Source organism: Amblyomma maculatum, chromosome 2, assembly GCF_055883805.1.
Source record: "Amblyomma maculatum isolate TAMU_Amacu chromosome 2, ASM5588380v1, whole genome shotgun sequence".
NCBI lineage: Eukaryota > Metazoa > Arthropoda > Arachnida > Ixodida > Ixodidae > Amblyomma > Amblyomma maculatum.
Genome location: NC_139345.1, coordinates 117,173,945 through 117,193,668, shown reverse-complemented (window position 1 = coordinate 117,193,668; position 19,724 = coordinate 117,173,945). Strand labels below are relative to the sequence as shown.

Below are 19,724 nucleotides of genomic sequence, written 5' to 3'. Positions count from 1 at the left end.
CGGGCCCTCGAAGAAGAGGGTGAGCACCTCATAGAAAGCAGAATACGAGTGCATGCCCAGTGGACTGATTGCGTACCGCTCGGGCTGCGGCTCGTCCAAGTCTGCGTCGGAACAATGAACTTAAAAGTGGCGAAACATGTTTCAGCGGTTCTTGCTAGAGGGTTTCCTCGATGCTTTCCTCAGTCATCGTTATACTGTTGGGAACGAGTACAAACAGTGATGCAACTCCAGGTTGTACCCCCATGAGGAACTAAGTGGGGATAACGCGCGTTGAACTGCTGCTGTATGATGGAGTCCTAGGCAGTGTAGTTCACGGCTAATAGTATGTTTGTCTGTTTCTTCAACTACACTTCTGTCTGAACCTATATGAGTCTAATTTTAGGTATTCCCACTAATTTCGCAAGAAAGCTTTGTACCGAGGGAGCAAGCTGCTCAAGCACATAGCTCGGCGAGTTTAACTACTGCGACGACGCGTGCCAGCCAGCGTTATTGTTGTTCTTATGCGATTAACAAAAACTTCTACTAAAGCGTCACAATTATGCGATTTATTTATTAGTTATAATTAAAATAGCGCGAAACACAAAGACGAAAGAGAAAAGCACACCACACGCGGTGAGTCTCAACTGGCCTTTAATAACCGGAAACACGATATATAAGGGAATACAACAAGCAAACACAAAGAAGAGCACGCGTAGCTACGTGTCGTCAGGTACGCCACTTCACTACCACGCAGTAACAGCGATGGTTTGCTGGCGCACAACTTCGATCTTTTCTTCATTTCAAAGGCTTCAACGATCCCACGTGTCAGCTGCACCGGGTGTTTGTACAAAATGTCGCTATAGTGGAATAGAGGGGTACACCATATTGGCATTCTTGGCAATGGTCGGTAATTTCGAGGAACGGGCAGATTCCAGTGAGCGGTTATATTTACCGAGATCTGTATTAACGCAACATCCCGTTTGGCCAACATAAACTTGGCCACGGACAAATGATTTTATACACCACGCCCTGATAACAAGGAACGTACTCCAAGTCATGTTTTATCCCACACATCTGTTATGGTTTCGAAGCATTACGGGTCATATCATCCACCTCACTTCTTTCGTCTTCGTGTTTAGCGCTCTTTTATTTATAACTATGTACCACCAACTCGCCCGATTAGCTTTTCTGTTGAAGTTCATTTAATGTCGACACATAAAATCTCTTCAGGATGCAGGGCGGTTGCCGCACAGATGCGTAGCGCCATCCGATTTCTCCATTGAACGTACTGTAGATAACAATTAATTTTTATAGTGTGGACGGCGTAGAGAAACCTTTTAAACTGTGCAGGGTTGTATTCTGTGGGTACCGACTCGCATCATCGTCCCTTTTCAAATGGTTTTTCTCCTGAGGGCGACGCGGTAGTCACCCTAACTACTACTACGAAGTGGCAGTAGCGTCGCGACAGCACGAGCGCTACCGACAACTTCGCGACTGCGCAAGCGGGGGAAGGCGTCACCATCAACTCGATGCGGTCGGACGCACCGCCAAGGGCTCCGCTGTCGCCAGAGGCCAAGGCTCGTAGGAACATAAAGCGTCTGTTAGTCCTGTCTGGCCTCGGTGACATCTGGTCTGGCCTGGGCGAGCATACTCTCGTATCCTTGCCGATGAGTCGGAAGACCTAAATTTATAAGCGTGTAATATTGCTGGCTGTTGTTATTGCAGCAATAAATGCCTATTCGGTGTCAGCACATGCTTCTTTGTTCCCAGGAGCGCGAGCCGCCATGGTCGGCATGCGCTCAGTAGCAGACGCGATGACAAGGTGGGGTCGGTGGTATGAACAATCAGCAGCGATTAAGCATGGAGAAACCCATTTATCGCCCACTTAAGGTCCTACAGTTCCACGCAGCCAATTTTGTAGCACTTACTGCGATCATTGCTACTCGGGCGTCGGGAGGATGCTTGTTTTTTCCACTAAGTGTACTACTGTTAACCCCCACCTCAGCAGATCACCACCTGTAATGCTTTGGCACTGGTTTATTTGCTTTCTAGCTCTTTGAAACTATTAGTTCGCTACTGCTGACATTGCCTGTAAGACAGCTCAACCTCGCTAACACTGCGTGTAGAGGCAGAATCATAGTTTGTTTAAAACTTGGATTGTCGCGCACGGGTTCCTTCGTTGAGAATCCGAGATCCCCCGTCTTTCGGATAAATGTTGCTTGTTAGCAGAAGGTACTGCTCCGTGAAGAAGCCAGCACCTTTTCGATTATTCCAGCGATCAGTACTAGGCAGCTTCACAAGTAAAGCGCATTGATGTAAACGCGCGCGCCGGTCCTTCGGCCGCTATTCATCGAACATTTTAGACCGGTTCCAAGATAGAATACTGATCACCGAACTGCTTGCTGCAAACACGAGAACGGCCACTTGCGCATTCGCAGATGGATAACCTAAGCTTCTCCCTGATTATTCTTCTTGTAGAAGTGAGAATTTACACCAGGATCCGTTTCTTATTTGCGTGATTTAAGTACGGAGCAGTAACAGAGATTGGCAACAGCTTAACCTACAATAACCCCAGCGAAGACCAAATTTCAAAATGTGGAATGCTGGCACACTCTAACATGCGAAACAACAGCAAAACGCTACTTGTATATAGTTTAAAACACCCAAATTGGTTTGATCTCTTAGTATGGACGTGTTAATGCATGAAGGACGCCGCAGTAGAGTGCTTTGGAAATTTCAACCACCTGGAGTTCTTTAATGTTCTCTAATATCGCACAGCACACGGCTGCCTTGCCTTTACTATCATACATACCATGCATACAATCATACAGCCATAGGAATACAGAGGCAAACAAGGTTTTGTGGAAGAAAGCCGTAGGTACCGTGGGAGCTATCATTTTGTCTGTCCTTAGCGGCGAGTACTTGTATTGAGAGTGCCCGGCGTGCCGGAATTTATCTTGTGAAGCCTTGCCCACACGCTGGTATTTGTGCAATGCTTGGAAGCCAGTTTCTATGTCTTTTAAGAAGCATTGCTATTTTGGCTGGCGCTGAGAAAACGCACTTCCGGAAAAGCCGCTGAAAAGCTAAAAAATTCGTCTGTAGTGTTTATTTGGGACATCAGACGCAGCCTCTGGGGAGGAACCATAGCAAGACCGGTACAAAATTTTAGGCTAAAACTGGTGGAGTTTCTAAAGCTGTCCTTTCACACGCCCATTTGACCTCAAATCGAGGAATTGCAGCAGACGCCAGAAGATACACCAATAACCAAGAACGAGAAGAGCGCAACATGCCAGATCTTCGTACGGCAGAAAACATGAACGCTTCGCCCGTTTACACTTGTTTTGCAAATAACTAAAGAAAAAAAAATTGACGAACTAATTGACGAACCGCACCCAGAGACAAGAAAATAAAGAAATCGAATAACCTGAAAAACCATGCTTCAGACATGATGAAAGTATTCAATTGATTACAAAGTCACGCAATATATAATTATACAAGTAATCAATGAGCGCAAATATGATCCACCATAAGAAATATGAGCACAAGAGTTTTGTAACGTGTTTTTACTTCGTACACAGTGCATTTGTGGTATCGAATTATAGATGTTACAATTTTCATTTCATAGGCATTTTCTTCCAAGAGCGCGCTTGAACAAAAAGCCCAGCAATAAAAAATACATAAACATCGTAAATTAAACAACACACTTTGCCTAATAATGGTTGTCTTGTGTTGATCATATAACAATAAATTCGTCTTATTTTTCATTGGCTTAAAACAGCCAAAATTACCCAGCTAAAGCAAAACTGATACTGCTCATGAATTTCTGTAATATGTGCTCGCATATAATGCATTCATTCTCCTTAGCCAAGTGTTTTGTTAAGTAATATATTTCAAAAACTAAAATAAAGAGAAGCTGTCGACCGCTATTCCATGTCGCTTCATTTCAAACACATGTTTAAAGTGATTAATAATTAATGTTTTCCTTCAAGTTAAACGTTTTGCTGTAAAACGTCCTTATAGCAAGTTCTGTTATGAGCTGATCAATTAGGTTATATAAATCTCCCCCGCCATCCTCCGCCCACACACAGATGCCCTAAGTACAAACCGCGTTCCCTTTGAGGCAATGGTATGAACTATGCGGCCAGAACATAACCTCAGTCAACCCACAGTAGTTATTGATAAACTGCAACAAACTTTATTTTATTGAAGGCTGATTTCGAGTGCTGAAAATTAAGCAACTAGCAGTTCCAGGCTCAGAGATCTGGTGTGCTTAAACTGTACTGGCCCCGTAAGGAAAGTTTATTACTTCTAGTGACTGAAGGGAGTGAAGGCAATAAAACGTGTGAATCGTAGTGCGGCTTCGGAAGAGGGACATATACAGCGGCAGTCCACGTCGTCGCAGATCATCCGAGTGCATTTTGGGCTCAACGAGTTAGTCCACACACAAAATGCGCCCAAGGACGCTGTACGGCCTGCGGTATGTCGGAAGCATATTCAAATAGAGTCCGGTTCAGGCATACAGAGGCAAACAAGGTCTTGCGGAAGAAAGCCGTCGGTACCGTGGGAGCTATCATTTTGTCTGTTCTTAGCGGCGAGTACATGCTTTGGGGTATGACAAACCATCTGCGGGCTCTGTGAACAACTGCTGTCCTAACTGTGTGGACGCTTATAAAACCAATGAACGAGACAGCTGTCTATCTGTGGCAGATGTCGTTCTTACGTAGCGGATTACTGGTAAACTTCTTACATGGCATATGATGACAGGGTATATTTTAAGGAACTGACCCAGTGCTTTAAAAAAATACTTACGTAAGCAGCACTGCTGAAGCGATATCTTCACTCTTTCAGTCTTGTCGTGGCAGGCGGAGCGGAGTGCCTGTCCACCCATGCGGCACAGCGCATTCTCGGCTGCCAGCTGCAGCACCTTGGTCATGCCGCGCGAGTACGAATAGTTGGGCAGAAGCCGCGCAAACTGCAGCACTGTCCGGGCGAGCACCGTTAGGAAGGCGTTGTGGGTAGTGCTCGCGTAATGATCCATGAACACGGAGCCCAGGCAGCACACAGACGCTGTTCGCCACATGCAAAGCGGACGCGCAGTGCTGCCCTCACTTTGCTCTTACTACCATACCTATAGACTACAGAGCGGGGCTGTAACTCTTTCTACCCTTTTAATTTAGGACATTATTTTCCACCTTATCCACAGTCCCTGATACTAACCTTGCACATACACAAAAAACAGGTAACGGAATGAAAAGGAGAGCTAGCGACTAGAAATCGCCCTGCGTGTAGCCGGTGTTTTTGATGCGCATGTCGAGGTTTGAAAGTTTGTAAGTATTTAATATCAAACTCTTCTAGATATTGTCTTTTCTTGGGGAACCATGTCACGTTCCATCCCTCACCAAAACTGCGCATTAGAATATGTTACACTTCAGTCTCGCCGCAACGGGAGATAACTTCTAAATTACAGTGACCATTTTTGCGTTAAAATAATCAAGGCTTGCGCTATCACTTCCTTGAAGCCAAGGAGCCTGTTGTAATATTTGGTTGCCGGGCTGAATACAAACGTTTTAATTTTGAGCCCGTTGCATAATTGTAGAATAAATAAATTTATATAGAAAAGCCAGCGCCTCCTTTACTATCTGTATAAAATAAACATCTAATTGAGACGGGGCCAAAACAACTATCCCTCATTATGTAGTCACTAAGTCAGTAAGACAGAGCAGCAATGCGTCACCTTTGCCTGTCAAACACACCACCATATGTTGAAAAAGCAGATTAGGTCTGCGCCTTGATAAAACTTTAATTCTGGAACAGCACTTCTTTGGCTGAGCTGTTAAAAATCCGTGACCTCCTATGGAGACATCTACGTACGCTGCGTAATATTAGTTGCGGCGAATCTTTCACTCGAAACAAGATACACTCGTGACACGACTGGGATAATTGCTGGATATAACTCGACACATATGCCTGTTCACTGGTTAGTCGAATTTCGGTGAGTTCCGAACTGTTCATTCCCTTCTGATAAGACAGTATTCGAAGAATACATATGTACTTAGCTCAGCTGTGCGGGCATAAAGGAAACTTTTATAATTGCTATGTTTTCAACATCTAGAAAAACAAGTTCGAAAAACTGGTCTCTCAAGGCAGTTTGCTCCACAGTATGTACTAATCGCACTGGCTCGCCATTGACAGGCTGAGGCCAAGTTAGCCAAGAATTCCTGTCGAGGACACAATTCGTCCAACATGAACAACGAGAATGGACTTGATGAATTGAAGGGAAATGAAAGTAGTGAATATTCAGTATGGTCAGAAAGGCAGCTTTGTGGCTACAAGAAAAAGATAAGCTCTGAACTCTTGATTTGTCGGACCTTAAGATTGCGATCTGTGTTCCTTTTGGTAGCTGTCTAATACAAATTTATTTTCGCTCGGCATAATGGTGATCAGAATTTATTGTACTAATTTGGCTGGTTAGACTCGTACACAGAATTTTCACGTAAAGTTGTTATTGTCAAGTTTTAACAAGACCAATTTCTATAATCATTACTACGATCAGTACCTATTTTTGTAGCTACTAAGTTCTCTCTTCTCTACGCGTAATGACCAATGCTGCTTATACTCACATATCAAAAAGGTAGAAATGGCGAGTGCAGAGAATCCATTTTCAGGGTTGTCAAAAAAGAAGGAGCATATATAGATAAATGGCAGCGCGGCGTAGCCATGCAGGATATTCATTAAAAGGATGTTCTCTGAAAAAAAAAAAAAAAAGAAAACATTAGTTAAGTATATAACAGGTCGAACGTGTTATATTTTAAGAGCCCGCTACTACAAAGTAGTAACTGCAGTGATTCATGAATGAATGCTGATATTGTCACGTCTTAGCCTTAGGACAGGACGACAACTGTGATCACAGGTCAGCAGGGCAGCAGCGGGAACAAGCGCGATGGCGGGGATCCTTAGAAACGCCTTGAGGACTGCCCGCTCCAGCGTCTTCTTTTTTCAAAAGCGCTTCCGCTTCCTCTTCTTTGGCTATACTGCCTCTCTCCAAAATAAGTAAGCCCCGATGCTAAACCCAAACTTAATTAACAAGCGCTCAAAAGCACACATGGTCGCGAAACATCTGGCTAGCATGTGAGCAATGTACTGAGAGTAAACAAGGAAAGGTTCTCAGTGATCACTGGTAATACGTTAAACCGCAAAACGTAGGTACGTAATGTCAGGAACGGCGTAACGACCTCGTGCAGCACTTCGTAATTAAGTTCAGTGGCGCGACGAACAACTGTGTATGGCCCGAAATACCGCTTCATGAGTTTTCTGAAAGATCTCGACGGCGAACGAGTGTCCACACCCAGACCTTGTTTCCATGCCGGAAATGGGCTTCACGACTCCGGAGGCTGCAGTGACGAGCATCGGTACGCTGTTGCTATTGTACGTAGAGTCTGGCCAGTTTGCCGAGCCTCCTCCGCGCGTTCGCTTACTAGCCGGGCATCATCAGCTACGTCGTCTGTCGGTGGGTAAGGCAGCATAGCATCAAGCATGGTGGTGACTTGCCTTCCTTGCAATACCTGGTAGAGGGGCATAGGAGTGGTTGCCTGGACTGCGATATTATAAGCGAACGTGACATCGTCCCAGATCCTATGGTGGACGCCCACGTAGATGGCGATCATATCGGCTACAATTCTGTTGAGCCTCTCCATTATTCCATTGGTTTACGGATGATACGCTGTAATCCAGCGGAGGCTGGTGCAGCCTATAAGCAAGATTTCCTAGATGCGTTGCGCCACAAATGCGGCGTCAGACTATGTAATTACCATTGCTGGTGCACCGTGACGGAGGACAATACACTAGATGAAAAATTTCGCTGTCTCAGCAACCATCTCCCGGAAGTGCGCGGGCTCCGCGTAGCACGTTAGTTTGCCGCTATGATGATGCACTTGTTGTTTGATTGCAACGTCGGAAATGGGCCAAGGAAATCCACTCCAATGGCATAAAACCGAGCACTCCGTGGTTCGATTGGCTGGAGAAAATCCGCCGGTCACGTAGGAAGTGTTTTTCGCCTTTGGCACTCATGGCAGGTTCTCGTTTTTGACGTACGTACTTGGCGAGGGTCGGCCAGTAATATTGTTCCCGAATACGCTAAAACATTCGGCTGTATCGTAGATGACCAGCTATAGGATCGTTGCTGCAAGGTTCAGTGATCTCGCTGCGCAGATCTTCCGGCCCTACAAGAAGCCACGACCTGTGGCTGCTGTCGAAATTCGTCTTGTACAAGATACCATTCCGAATTTTGAATGGAGGTAGTATACGCAGGTAAACCCGAGGTACCGCATCTTGGTCTCCTGCAAGATGTGCCATCAGTTGACGAAGTTTAGGATCATGTAGTTGCCTATCTACTGTATCGTCAGGATTCTAGGCCCCAAGGAAGCTGTCTTGCTCTTGATCAGCGCCTTCTGGCGATGGTCCCACGGGTGCTCTAGAAAAGCACTTAGCATCATGATGTTTTCGGCCGGATTTATGTATAATCGGCACTTCGTACACTTGTAGCCGAATGTTCCACTTTGGAAGCCGGCCCGCGGGATACTTAAATTGGCCAGCCAGCACAGCGAATTATGGTCGGTGACCACACGAAACGGGCGGCCGTACAGATAGAGCCGGGCCTTAGTTATGGCCCAGATGACAACGAGGCGCTTTTTTTTTTGTAGTCGAGTAATTGCCACCTACCTTTAAAAGAGGTAGGCTAGCGTACGTAATAAACCGCTCAGCGCCATCCTGGAATTGTACGAGTACTGCCCCTAGTTCTTTGTTGCTGGCGTCCGTATGGAGTTCATTGTCGGCAACTTGATTGCAACGCCAATAGAGCTGATGATAGAAGGGTTGGGTTAGTTAGCTGAATACTGACTCTTGCTTCTCATTCCACACAAATTCGACGCTTTCTTTCATAACGTGGATAAGTGGCTCTGCTATCTGGGCGAAGTTGGGAAAAAAACACGTCTCAAGCAGGTGCAGAGACCAGGAAAGCTTCTGACAGTTTTCTTGTCTGAAAGTGGTGGGAAGGACAACCCGGCCGCTGCTTTTTCGGGATCCGGCTTCACGCCTATGTAGCTGATGATAAACCTCTACTTGCCATGCACGAACCATTTCGAAGGTTTGAGTGGGCGTCCGACGTTCCTTATAGCACAAAGAACCGGTTAGAGGCGCACAAGATGGTCAGCGAAGGTGCTTGAAAAAATAACATTATCCAGATAAACGACATCTCCCACTTGAGCCCGGAGAGAACAGTGTCCATGACGCCTTGAAATGTCGCGGGCAATATACATAAGCACCACACCATTAGCTTGAACTCATAAAGGTCATACGGTGTTATAAACGCGATTTTCTATCAGTCTCGCTCATCCACTTCGATCTGCCAGTATCCACTTTTACAATCTATAGACGAAAAATAGCGGGCGAGACGGAGTCGATTGAGGGTGTATTCGATTCGGGGCACTTAACATGTTTTGTCACCTTTTTGAGCCGCCTGTAGTCTACACAGAACTGAAGCTCCCCGTCTTTTTTCTTTACCAGCGCAACAGGTGCGGCCCACGGACTGTGTAGCATTGCTTGCTTTTCATAAGGGAAAATTGGTACGGCGCTTGGCGAATCGGATGGACAGCGCTATCGACAATAGTTTTGTTTCGCGCCCGGTGTCTGGCGAATCCCGGATGTCGTTGAAAAACAATCATGTTAGCGATAAAAAAAGTTCAAGTAATTCTCGTGTCTGAGACGACTGAAGTTTTGTCTCGATATTCAGTTGCAAGGGTTTTTCTCTTTTGCGGTTCGGGCGGAATATCCCGCTCAGGCAACGCAACGGCCTCACGATCGTCGCTAATCTCTTCTATATGGGCTATAACTGACCCTTTTGTCACGTGCTGCGGCTCGCTTCTAAAGTTCGTCACGAAGATGTTGCACGTCCTTCCTGAACATCGGCTATTTTTCTCGAAAGCAACATTTGCACACTTCCTTCCAGGACGCCTTTGCCGCATGCGAACAGATAGAAATACTGTCGAGAATGGTGGCAAGCTCACATGTTCAGCATCAATTTTAAGTGCAACTGCGGGCTGTACGAAGCCTCGGCGATGAAGAAGGTGTCTGGAGGGTCAACTTATTTTGCCTTACATCAACGACTGCGTCATATTCACAATGAAAATGCATTCCGGGAATTACAAGTTTGGTACAGCGTTCTAAGATCACAAATTTGACGGGACACGTCTCACCATGAATTTCGACGCAGGCGGTTCATTATCCAGCAGGAATTACGAGGTGACCTCCTGTGTTTCGTATCGGAGACCCATTCCACTAGGTGGTAACCTTGCGAAGTCGGAGACAACTTTCCGCTGAAGGCCGAGTAATCGGCGCCACTGTCAACACGCACAATCGCCACGTGACCGTCGATTAAACCGCTGACATTGCTAGAGGTCGCAAAACTGTTTTCCTTTCTGTTTTCCGACTGTGTCGTTGTGCTTGGGGTCAGATGTTGACTTAAGTGCAGGCTCTTTCTTTCGACCAAATTCCGGCAACGCCGCCTCCAGGCATCGCCGTATTCAGTTTTCTCGACGAGGAAGAGGAGACAAGCTCTCACGGCGAGACCCGCGAGGAGGCGTGGGAGGGCGGCGTGGCGAGTGTGAGCGGGATCCACGGACATCAGTTTGCATTGGTGATGAAGAGCATCGAAGATATTCGATGCTCTTCATCGCCCCTTGAAATCTAGGGGCTGTTCATCGTAACAAGGGAGCCGATCGCCAGGCTGAATCCACAAAGGCCAAGCTCTCGGTATGGGCAGAGGCGGTACGTGTGATCAGGTTCACCACATTTAGTATGTTGGAGTCCATAGACAGACTCCTCCTGCACCATATATGTATAGCAGGTAGAGAAAGATAATGAATAGGTCCTTTGGATAATGGGTTTTGATTAGAACTTATTAAATAAATGAGGGACAGCTACTAAAGCGACGTTGGAAATACAACGGTCGGCTGTCCGCAGTTCTCCGGGTGTCGATTTTTCTTCGTCTTCGCGGCTCTGAGTATGTGTCATGCTGCGCCAGAAATTCACGGCGTCGAGGTCCGGGATCCGCAGCCCGTTGGTATTGCTGGCGGTGGCGGCGGAGAGCGGCAGCATAACTCTCAGCTGGTTGTTGTTCTGCAGCAGTAACATTTGGCACAGTAGAAACGCCTTCCGGTGTGAGTGCCTGTCGCAGTTCCTCACGAACGGCTGCAGCGACGAATACTGGTTAAGGCTACTCAGGAGCTAGAACACGCCTCCTGAGCTCTTCGCGTACGAGTTCGTGAATAATTTCACGGATGTCGGTGACATCAGAACCACTAGAGCCAGAGGAGGCAAGGCTCTAGAAGTTGGGGTTGGTGTCCAGTCGCTGATAGTGGTTCGTGCTCGTGACCAATACTCGCTCACTGTTACTCGCTTCGGCCATGAAACTGGCTACTGTAATCGGCGGATCGCCTATAAGGCCGCCAACCAACTCATTTAGGACGTCCCGCATCTAGGCGCGTACTTATTCTCAGTAGCCCGCGGGTCCGCGCGAGCACTTACGCGTAGCACGTCCTCTATGAGCTTCTCACACCTTCGGCAGGGCTCTGAATTCGAGCTTGGAGGAGATATTCGGCATGCTGTCGCCGGTACTGATGCGCTAACGCGGGAACCAATTTGTTCTTGCACAACTTCCAGGAGATCAACGAGTCCTCGTGGTTCTCGAACGGGTACCTCGCTGTTGCCTCTAAAGAGAAGTAGATATTCTGCAGGCATTGATCGCGGGTCTGCCCCTTGCGGTGCGCAACCCGTTCGTAATACTGAACTCATGTTTCAACATCGTCCAGGCCATCGCTACAAAATGGGGTGCCAGTCCTTGGGGTCACCGGCACGTAGAGTATTCGCGCAGCAGTCTCATGGTCGGATTGTTGGTCGGCTAGAAGGCCATGGTGACGTTAGCCCAGGCAGTCTTCCCCTCGGGCAAGAGTTCAGATTCCGGAGCTTGGCCTTGCTGACGCCGTCTCAGATGCTGCCGCGGGCTCTAAGAAAATTCGGCGGCCTAGATTTAAGAGCAGGCTCGAATTACGTAAATGGCGACATACGCTGCATGGGATTCACACCCCGCACCTCCACCAGTATTAGTTCCTAGCCTAACAGAACGACAATAGTGATCACTGGTCAGCACGGCAGCAGCGGCAACCTGCGAGACGGCGGAGAGTCTTAGAAGCGCCGAGAGGACCGCCCGCATCAACGTCTTCTTTCTTCAAAAATTCTCGCGCTTTCTTTTTATTCGGCTACAATATAGAGGTAACGTGGTATGTACAGCTATCTACTGCTTGCTTGCCACGGTTTTATAAGAAATGGTCCGTAAATGCAGTGGTTACTATATTGACATATTTTCCAAGTTACTCTACTACATCCAACATGAATATGCTACGGCCGTAATCCAACTACAAAAATAGAAATCCAGAGGCCGTGCTTTATAGCGCCCAATTATCCATTTCGGACACATTCCGTTTTCCGGCTTTCGTTGGATGACGCGAAGCCGAGGCTTCGAAGCGTCCCTAGGGAGCGATCTGTTCTTTCGCCTATCAATGACCGTACTTAAGGATTGGCTGCATGACGCTGATAGTGGTTGCCTGAGTTTGAGGGGAATGACGTTAAATGCCGTTGAAGGAGGGACCCGCTATCTTGAGATTTCGGCGATTGGCCTTTCGCTTTCATTAAAAGCTACCATCGTTCCGGCGTAGTGCCTCATAGAACATGGTATAGGCATAGCCTCCTATCATGGTCCATGCGCGGCCAAATACGCCGAAATCAGAGGTTGTCGACCGCGGCGTTCAAGGCCGAGGCAGAAAAAGAATAGTGTTGCGTCGGCGCGACCACGCTGCGATGAGATAGCGGCCGTTAGTGTGCGCTGCCACGGGATGCATGTTGTTCAGTTAAATATAGTTTCTACCGACTCTGCTGCCGTTCCTACGGGGAAACCGCAAACGCGCTGGATTTTCGTGATCTAGCCGATTAGCAATAAAACATTGCAACATTCCAATCGCCTGTTCTATATCATCATCATCATCATCATCATCATCATCATCATCATCATCATCATCATCATCATCATCATCATCATCATCATCATCATCATCAACATCATCCTGACTATACCCACTGCAGGGCGAAGGCCTCTCCCATATTCCTCCACTAAACCCGGTTCTGTGCTAGCTGCATTCACTTGACCCCTGAGAACTTCTTAACCTCATCAGCCCACCTTAACTTTCTGCCGCCCCCTGCTACGCTTTCCTTCCCTTGGAATTCAGTTTGTTACCCTATGCGACCATCTGTTATTCTCTCTTCGCACTACATGTCCTGCCCATGCCCATTTCTTCTTCTTAATTTCCACTAGTATGTCGGTAACCTGAGTTATTTCTCTGACTCACTCTGCACGCTTTCTATCTCTTAATGTTGCCCCTACCATTTTTCGTTCCATAGCCCTCTGGGTTGTCCTCAACTTAAGTAGAACTCTCTTGGGTAGCCTCCACGTTTCAGCCCCATAGGTGAGTACAGGTAAGATGCAACTGTTATATACTTTCCTCTTTAGCCTCTTTAGCGATACCGGCAAGCGATACCGGCAAGCTCGCCTGTTCTACACGAACGCCTAATTCTAACCAAGCACGAAGCTGTTGCCGCTTCTTACTCTTCAAATTACTTATTTTCATAATACAGAGACACGTACCGACTGCTAGAGCACCGATGCAGACTGCAGCGCAGCAGACCGCAAAAGGTGCGCTAGGTTGCCTAGTTTGACAAAGAACCGTCGCCACGAATAACATCTGGTTGCAAAGTCGGCTGCTCAGCTGACTCAGCAAAGCGTAGGACGGACTCGCACATTCTCAACAGAAACGGCAGATAAGTTTGGTTCGCTGCAGTAATAATTTTCTGAACAGGAAACAAAATTATGCGCTCACTGGGAAGAAATGTTTACACGTTACTACAGTCGCGATTATGCGGCTGCAAGAAGCAGGTATTGCTCTGCAACGCTTGCAAGCCGGAACTCGAAGCGCAGGGCTATAAATAGATGAGCTGTAAAAAGGTCCTTTAAAATACTCCAGCATTACGTATGCATCAAACGTAAGCGACGTTCTGAAGTGCCGCTGTAGTATAGCAAGTCTTTCCAGTGCTTGTATTGTTCCTTGCGGTCGCGCAGCGCGTAAATGTTCTGCTTTCAGGCCGCTTCTTCCACCAAGCGTAAAACAGCCCTAGTGGGTGGGTTCCCGGGAGCTCAAGTTGTAAGCGTAGCTTCGCGTTCAGCGACAAAACCAGACACTCCTCACACTAGGTGAGTGAGGCGCTTCTCCGTAATGAGGTGCGCGCATCGCATGTGAAGAATGGTAAGCGCAGATCGCAGCGTACGCATAAGTGCGGCGAATGAAACGGGAGTCTTGCTACGGGAGCGCCACATTGTGGAAAACTGCTTCACCTAGTTTCTGGCGCGCCTCGCGAAGCTGTGCTCGCAACAAGGAGCTTTAGATAAACCTTGAAAGGCCACACTGGAGCTATGAACTGACATAGAAAATATAGGAGGCTATGTCTTAGGATTACGCCTGACCGTAGAGACCCACCTCGATCTGCAAGACTTCTCTCTTATGTGCAGTAGTGGTTGAATGCTGTTGCAGCAGAAAATGAAATCAGGGAACATGATATTGCTACTAGATTTTGTAAATATGTGGTAATTCATCTGCTTAAGCATCGACCAGTCAGTAGCCTGCGTTCAAAATGCCTTGAAGAGCTATGAAAACTCCTAATCTCCGATCAGGAATGCGTGCCTTGAAGGGCTTTTCGCCCCAAAGAGCTGCAGGGATAATGCAGCAAGGCTTACGAATGTAGTCGAAATTCACTGAAGCCGAATGGAAGTAAGCAATCGGCGGCAACACGGAAATGGCGGTTCCCATGTAAAACATGAAGTCCCACAAATAGTTGCTGGTCCAGTAGAGAAAGGGGCTGACTCCCGTGATGATGTGCAGATGTTTCACCTGTGCCAAGATAAAAAGAAGAACAAAAGCAACAAGAAGGGAGAGTTAGTGATTCAGGTGTTAGAAACAGCAACGTGGTTATATTAATTACTTTATTGATGCAACAGATAACATGTGCTAGTCAGATGTTTCGCAGATTAGTGTGCTCTATTTAAAGAAATTTTACTCACAAACGATTCACTGCTTGCGATTCAGAAGGGGTGCAAGATAAAGGCTCGGAACATAAGGCGGGGAAATCGGTGCTATTACTGATTAGAAAATCAGAGGCCAAGCAATTTTCCTTGTTTCCATCAGGATAGTTTGTTTAGGAGGTTGAGTCCGATAAGTACATTGATGTTACAGGTACGAGCACTATTTCGTTGTCCAGCCACATTTCAGACCTCTAGTTTTTCGTTAAGAAAGTTGTGGCTTATCAGAAAACACAAAACAGCTCTGAAAGGAACAAGGTTGTTTGCCTATGTAATGTATTTATTAGGCCGAAGCCGGAATACGCGGCAGAAATTTAGGGCACTCATAATAAAAAGGACAGAAAAGCTCTTCGACAAACTGCATGACTATCTAACTTCTGATGAAGTTACGCGGCATCAATTCATTAGCGACTCCCAGGAAACTGACCAGGTTAATGTGTTCGCAAAGCATTCTTGCAGGTAACCTAACTATATATGCACAAAATTGCGTACAGCGAACTACAGCGCGAAGAACCCTATATATCTGTAACTCTTTAGTCCCATTTTTACTTGTAGAAAATATTGCAATATTTTATTTTCAAGAACAATCGCTCATTACATTCCGGTAACAGTGACGTAATACAATAAATCCGCAACAGGGATAAAAATAATCTAATAAAATATTTTCGAATTTTTTATTGTGATTGAAAATTATGGTTTCTCCACATTTTCGTGTCTGTGTGCTTTCTTGATTTATGCAATTTGTTTAATATATCAAACTGGCAGCTAGCTCTCCTGCATTATCAGGACCCTGCGTGGGTCGAACTTGCCTGCAGTATATGTAAAAAAAAAAAAAAAATAAACAGCATAAACAACTGCTGTGATTTAGAAACATAGCCTGTATCAGTGTAGACTGCCTATGCACGCACGAAAGTTGCTGTAGAGACTGAGCCTTGTAATCGTTGCTGACGCGGTTAAAAGAATTTTGCGTGTACACTGTTTTTACTCGACCCTTCATGTTCCTATTGGTTCAGCGCGTAATTAGTATTCATATTCCGCACAATGAGCAAGAACAAACTGACAGACCACTTTTTTTTACATGAAAGCAGGTACCACTGCTGTGGCCCGTTTTCTATGAGCTGATCACTTCACCAGATATATTTCCCTCCATTAACTACTTCTGTTAATAAGCGATAAATATACATTCGCATCATAAAGAATATAATTCCTGCCCATATAGATAGGTGGGCGCATCAAACCCTCGCGACAGGAGCAGAACAAAGAATGAGGTAAACGTGCGCACGTTGAAAAGGTGAGGTAAAACAGACTCATTAGATGGCGACTGTCCCAATTCGCCATTCCGCACGTTATGGCAGAATATTCTTGTTATGTACTTTTTACACCACTATATCGTGAACGGCATTGGGCGTTGGCTTATCTTCTATTCGAAAAGACCTACTGCGTAGTCACCGAAGAAGGGGTCGCTTTAGTTTAACATACCGTCGCCGATCCCTATCATTTGCGCCAGTGGGTTTCTAGGTAGTAGGTCCTCGATGTGACCACGCCAAAAAAACCTTTTGATTCTCTAGACCAAAAACGGTTTAAGTATTGGCTTCTATAGGCGTCCTGAAAAAGATGTCGATACTACGGTATTTCACGCTGAGCCGATAGTGAAAATAACCGAGAAAAAAACGAAAGGTCCTTTCAAGAAGTCAGAGGCAGGAACCTACAGGAACCGTTTATTCAACCTTGGCGCATACCTGCAGCGCCCTCTCGGCGATGGGAAAGAGAACGAAGTTACTGCACATCAGGCTGGAGGCCAGAGGTAGGAAGATTGATCGCAGCACGTTGGGCAGCAGCTCGCTGTACACGTCTCGGCTTTGGGTTGCCTCGTCTTCGGTCATGTTGGAGCCGTAGTCCAGCTGGGTAACATCGAACGACAATTGGGCGTCTTCCACTCCGGTCACATAGCGCAGGTGGGCCTGGTTGTACAGCCTCATGGTGAGCAACGCCGAATGCTGTATCTCGCCGTTGTACCAGAGCAGCGTCCTGCAAGTTTAAAAGATGGGTCGAGTGATTATCTACGAAACTAGCGGGGCGTAACCTGTGGTTATAGAATGCAAAACTGAGGAGCTAAATAGCTGTAGCTTGTTTGCATTGCCATGACGACTCACTAGAGTAGACAGCGTTGGAGAAAATATGGTATAAGTAGGACACCCTAGCCGTGCATGCTGTACAGAGGACGCTTTTGCTATAACCTTAGGAGCATACAGCATTATCGCCTCTTAGCATTAGATAAAGCAAGCTTATCTAAGCTCTCTATATCTCCATACTGACACCCCGAATACTTGCGGTTACTCAAAGCCGAATTTCCAATTTCTGAGGTGTAAACTAAAACCAATTTTACAAATGAAGACAGCTGAATGAAGTACCACCGGAATGAACAAACTGACATCATTAGGATCGCTAGATTCTGCACCGCAGTAAAGGAATTCCGACAATTTCATTCACACAGCAGAGCTACTGTTAGGAAAGTTTCATATGTTAAGGTGAGAATAGTATCGAAATATTGAAATATTTTGCAGAAATATTCTTGAATACTAACGATCTTTCCGGAGCCCTCCACTACTCAGTCTTGAATAACCTGAGCCACTTCGGAAAATTAACCCTCAAAACGAAACCAAGCCAAATATCGAGATCTGTTCAGATGCTGGTTACTGCGATGGAGAAAAATAAAACACGCCAAAGCTTTTTCGCATCCTGTCCTTATAGGAATGTCGCGATAACAGTAGTGAACACTCGTTCCCTCTAACATCCTACCGCACATGCACATATTTTACTTGGAATCATCAACATGTATGCACGCTGGAAGAGCCAAAATAGCTGCTGTAGCCTATAAAGATTGTTCTTTTTCTTTCTATTCTATTCGCTTTTCTCAGCTCTCAGAGAGGAAGTTTTTCTCCCCTTTAGTACGTAAAGCTGGTTCAATCGTTTCGTCGTTTTAGGCTTCTTAATGGCACAATCGCGAACCATAAGGCTAGTAGTTTTCGTTTCTTAACTGGATGAAACTTTCTTTCTGTAATCGACCAGGATAGAGGCTTACGGAAGGCAACGGGGACGCTATTTGTTCCAGGTAACTCCTGTATAGACTAATACCAATGCTGTGTAAATAAAATACGTCTTCATTATTAGGCGAAATTTCGGCATTTCGTCTAGCGGATTGCACAAGACAGAGAGTACCTGTTTTCGTCGAGCAGCTGCACAACGAAGTGTATGTTGAATACGTAATGGCGCAAGTCACTCCTGGCTGATGCCAACAGGACTGCAGCCATGCTTTCAGTCGGTGGCACCAGGTCGACGTGAAAACGTTCAGTGCTGACCAGCGGTGCCACGTAGTCGGCGTAGAAGTCAGCGTTGCCGCGCACTTGCACAAACCCCTGCATACGAAGAAAAATCTCCTTATGGTGCACATTGAACTTCCCCACATGTCTGTAGTCGGCATCTCGCTTATCACATCATTGCCTTTATATGTGGACTGCCTTGCTAGGCTACTTCCCCAGTTTATTGCATAATTTTACCAGGTATCGGTGTTTCGACTTTCGCTCAAGTTTCCTCGACGTATAGTTATGAAACAGGGGCATACGCTCAAGCCCGTCCACACACCTCGCTGGTTCGTAACCAACTCAACTCCTCAAACTGTGAAGCTGGATGGTCCCCCAATATATGCAGCAACCGTTTTCCCTATCGCACTCATATACGCGCGCAACGCCACGACTAACCTCATTTCTTTAAGGAGACCCAGCATATAGACGGTCAACTTCGACAAGTTCAACGTGCTACCAGAAGCGTGAATGAAAAAAAGGCAGTGATTTTGTAGCCAATTTAGGCTTCAAATGCATCAATAAACTGAAAGAACACGATATATCTTTACAAAAGGCTGGTTGGTTTGGTTGGTTTGTGGGGTTTAACGTCCCAAAGCAACTCAGGCTATGAGAGACGCCGTTGTGGAGGACTCCGGAAATTTCGACCACCTGGGGATCTTTAACGTGCACTGACATCGCACAGCACACGGACGCCTTGCTTTTCGCCTCCACCGAAAAGCTGCCGCCGAGGCCGGGATTCGATCCCGCGTCCTTGGGAACAGTAGTCGAGCGTCGTAACCAAAAGCGGAGGGGCGCTCTGTCATTGCGAAGTGTAGGCGCGTTGATATCGGTAACAGAAATTGCAACTGTTTAGTTTATGTTTTCACTATCATTAAGAGTTTCACACTATACGAATAAAGTTTGGTTCTGGTTGGAAAGAAGGCTCTTTGTCTTTCATCTCTGCTCAAGCCATCATTTCACCACGCTCATGACCACCCATGAATGTACTTATCTTCCGTTTTTTAAGTTTCCTCGAAATTGCTGTAACAATAAACACTTTAACAATGACGTCCGGGCCCCAGATCGCCAGAATTTCAAAATCGAGGCGCTGCTGAATTGAGGCGATGTTCTTGCAGATGTGGTTATAATGACAAAAAACAGAAGCAAGC

The 19,724-nt window shown here is 46.3% G+C and overlaps 1 protein-coding gene across 1 annotated transcript in view; it reads right to left on the bottom strand.

The window, feature by feature from the left end:
- The window catches only part of LOC146199657 (phospholipid-transporting ATPase ABCA3-like), a 73,328-nt gene that overhangs the window by 23,048 nt on the left and 30,556 nt on the right, over positions 1-19,724 (bottom strand). The window contains exons 12-17 of the mRNA XM_084592798.1: positions 18,434-18,630; positions 16,954-17,242; positions 14,873-15,026; positions 6,600-6,725; positions 4,789-5,046; positions 1-101 (exon numbers count right to left, since the gene is read on the bottom strand). The exon at positions 1-101 is cut by the window's left edge and continues 147 nt beyond it. Coding sequence (XP_084448924.1) covers positions 1-101; positions 4,789-5,046; positions 6,600-6,725; positions 14,873-15,026; positions 16,954-17,242; positions 18,434-18,630 — 1,125 coding nt within the window. The remainder of the gene's footprint in view (positions 102-4,788; positions 5,047-6,599; positions 6,726-14,872; positions 15,027-16,953; positions 17,243-18,433; positions 18,631-19,724) is intronic.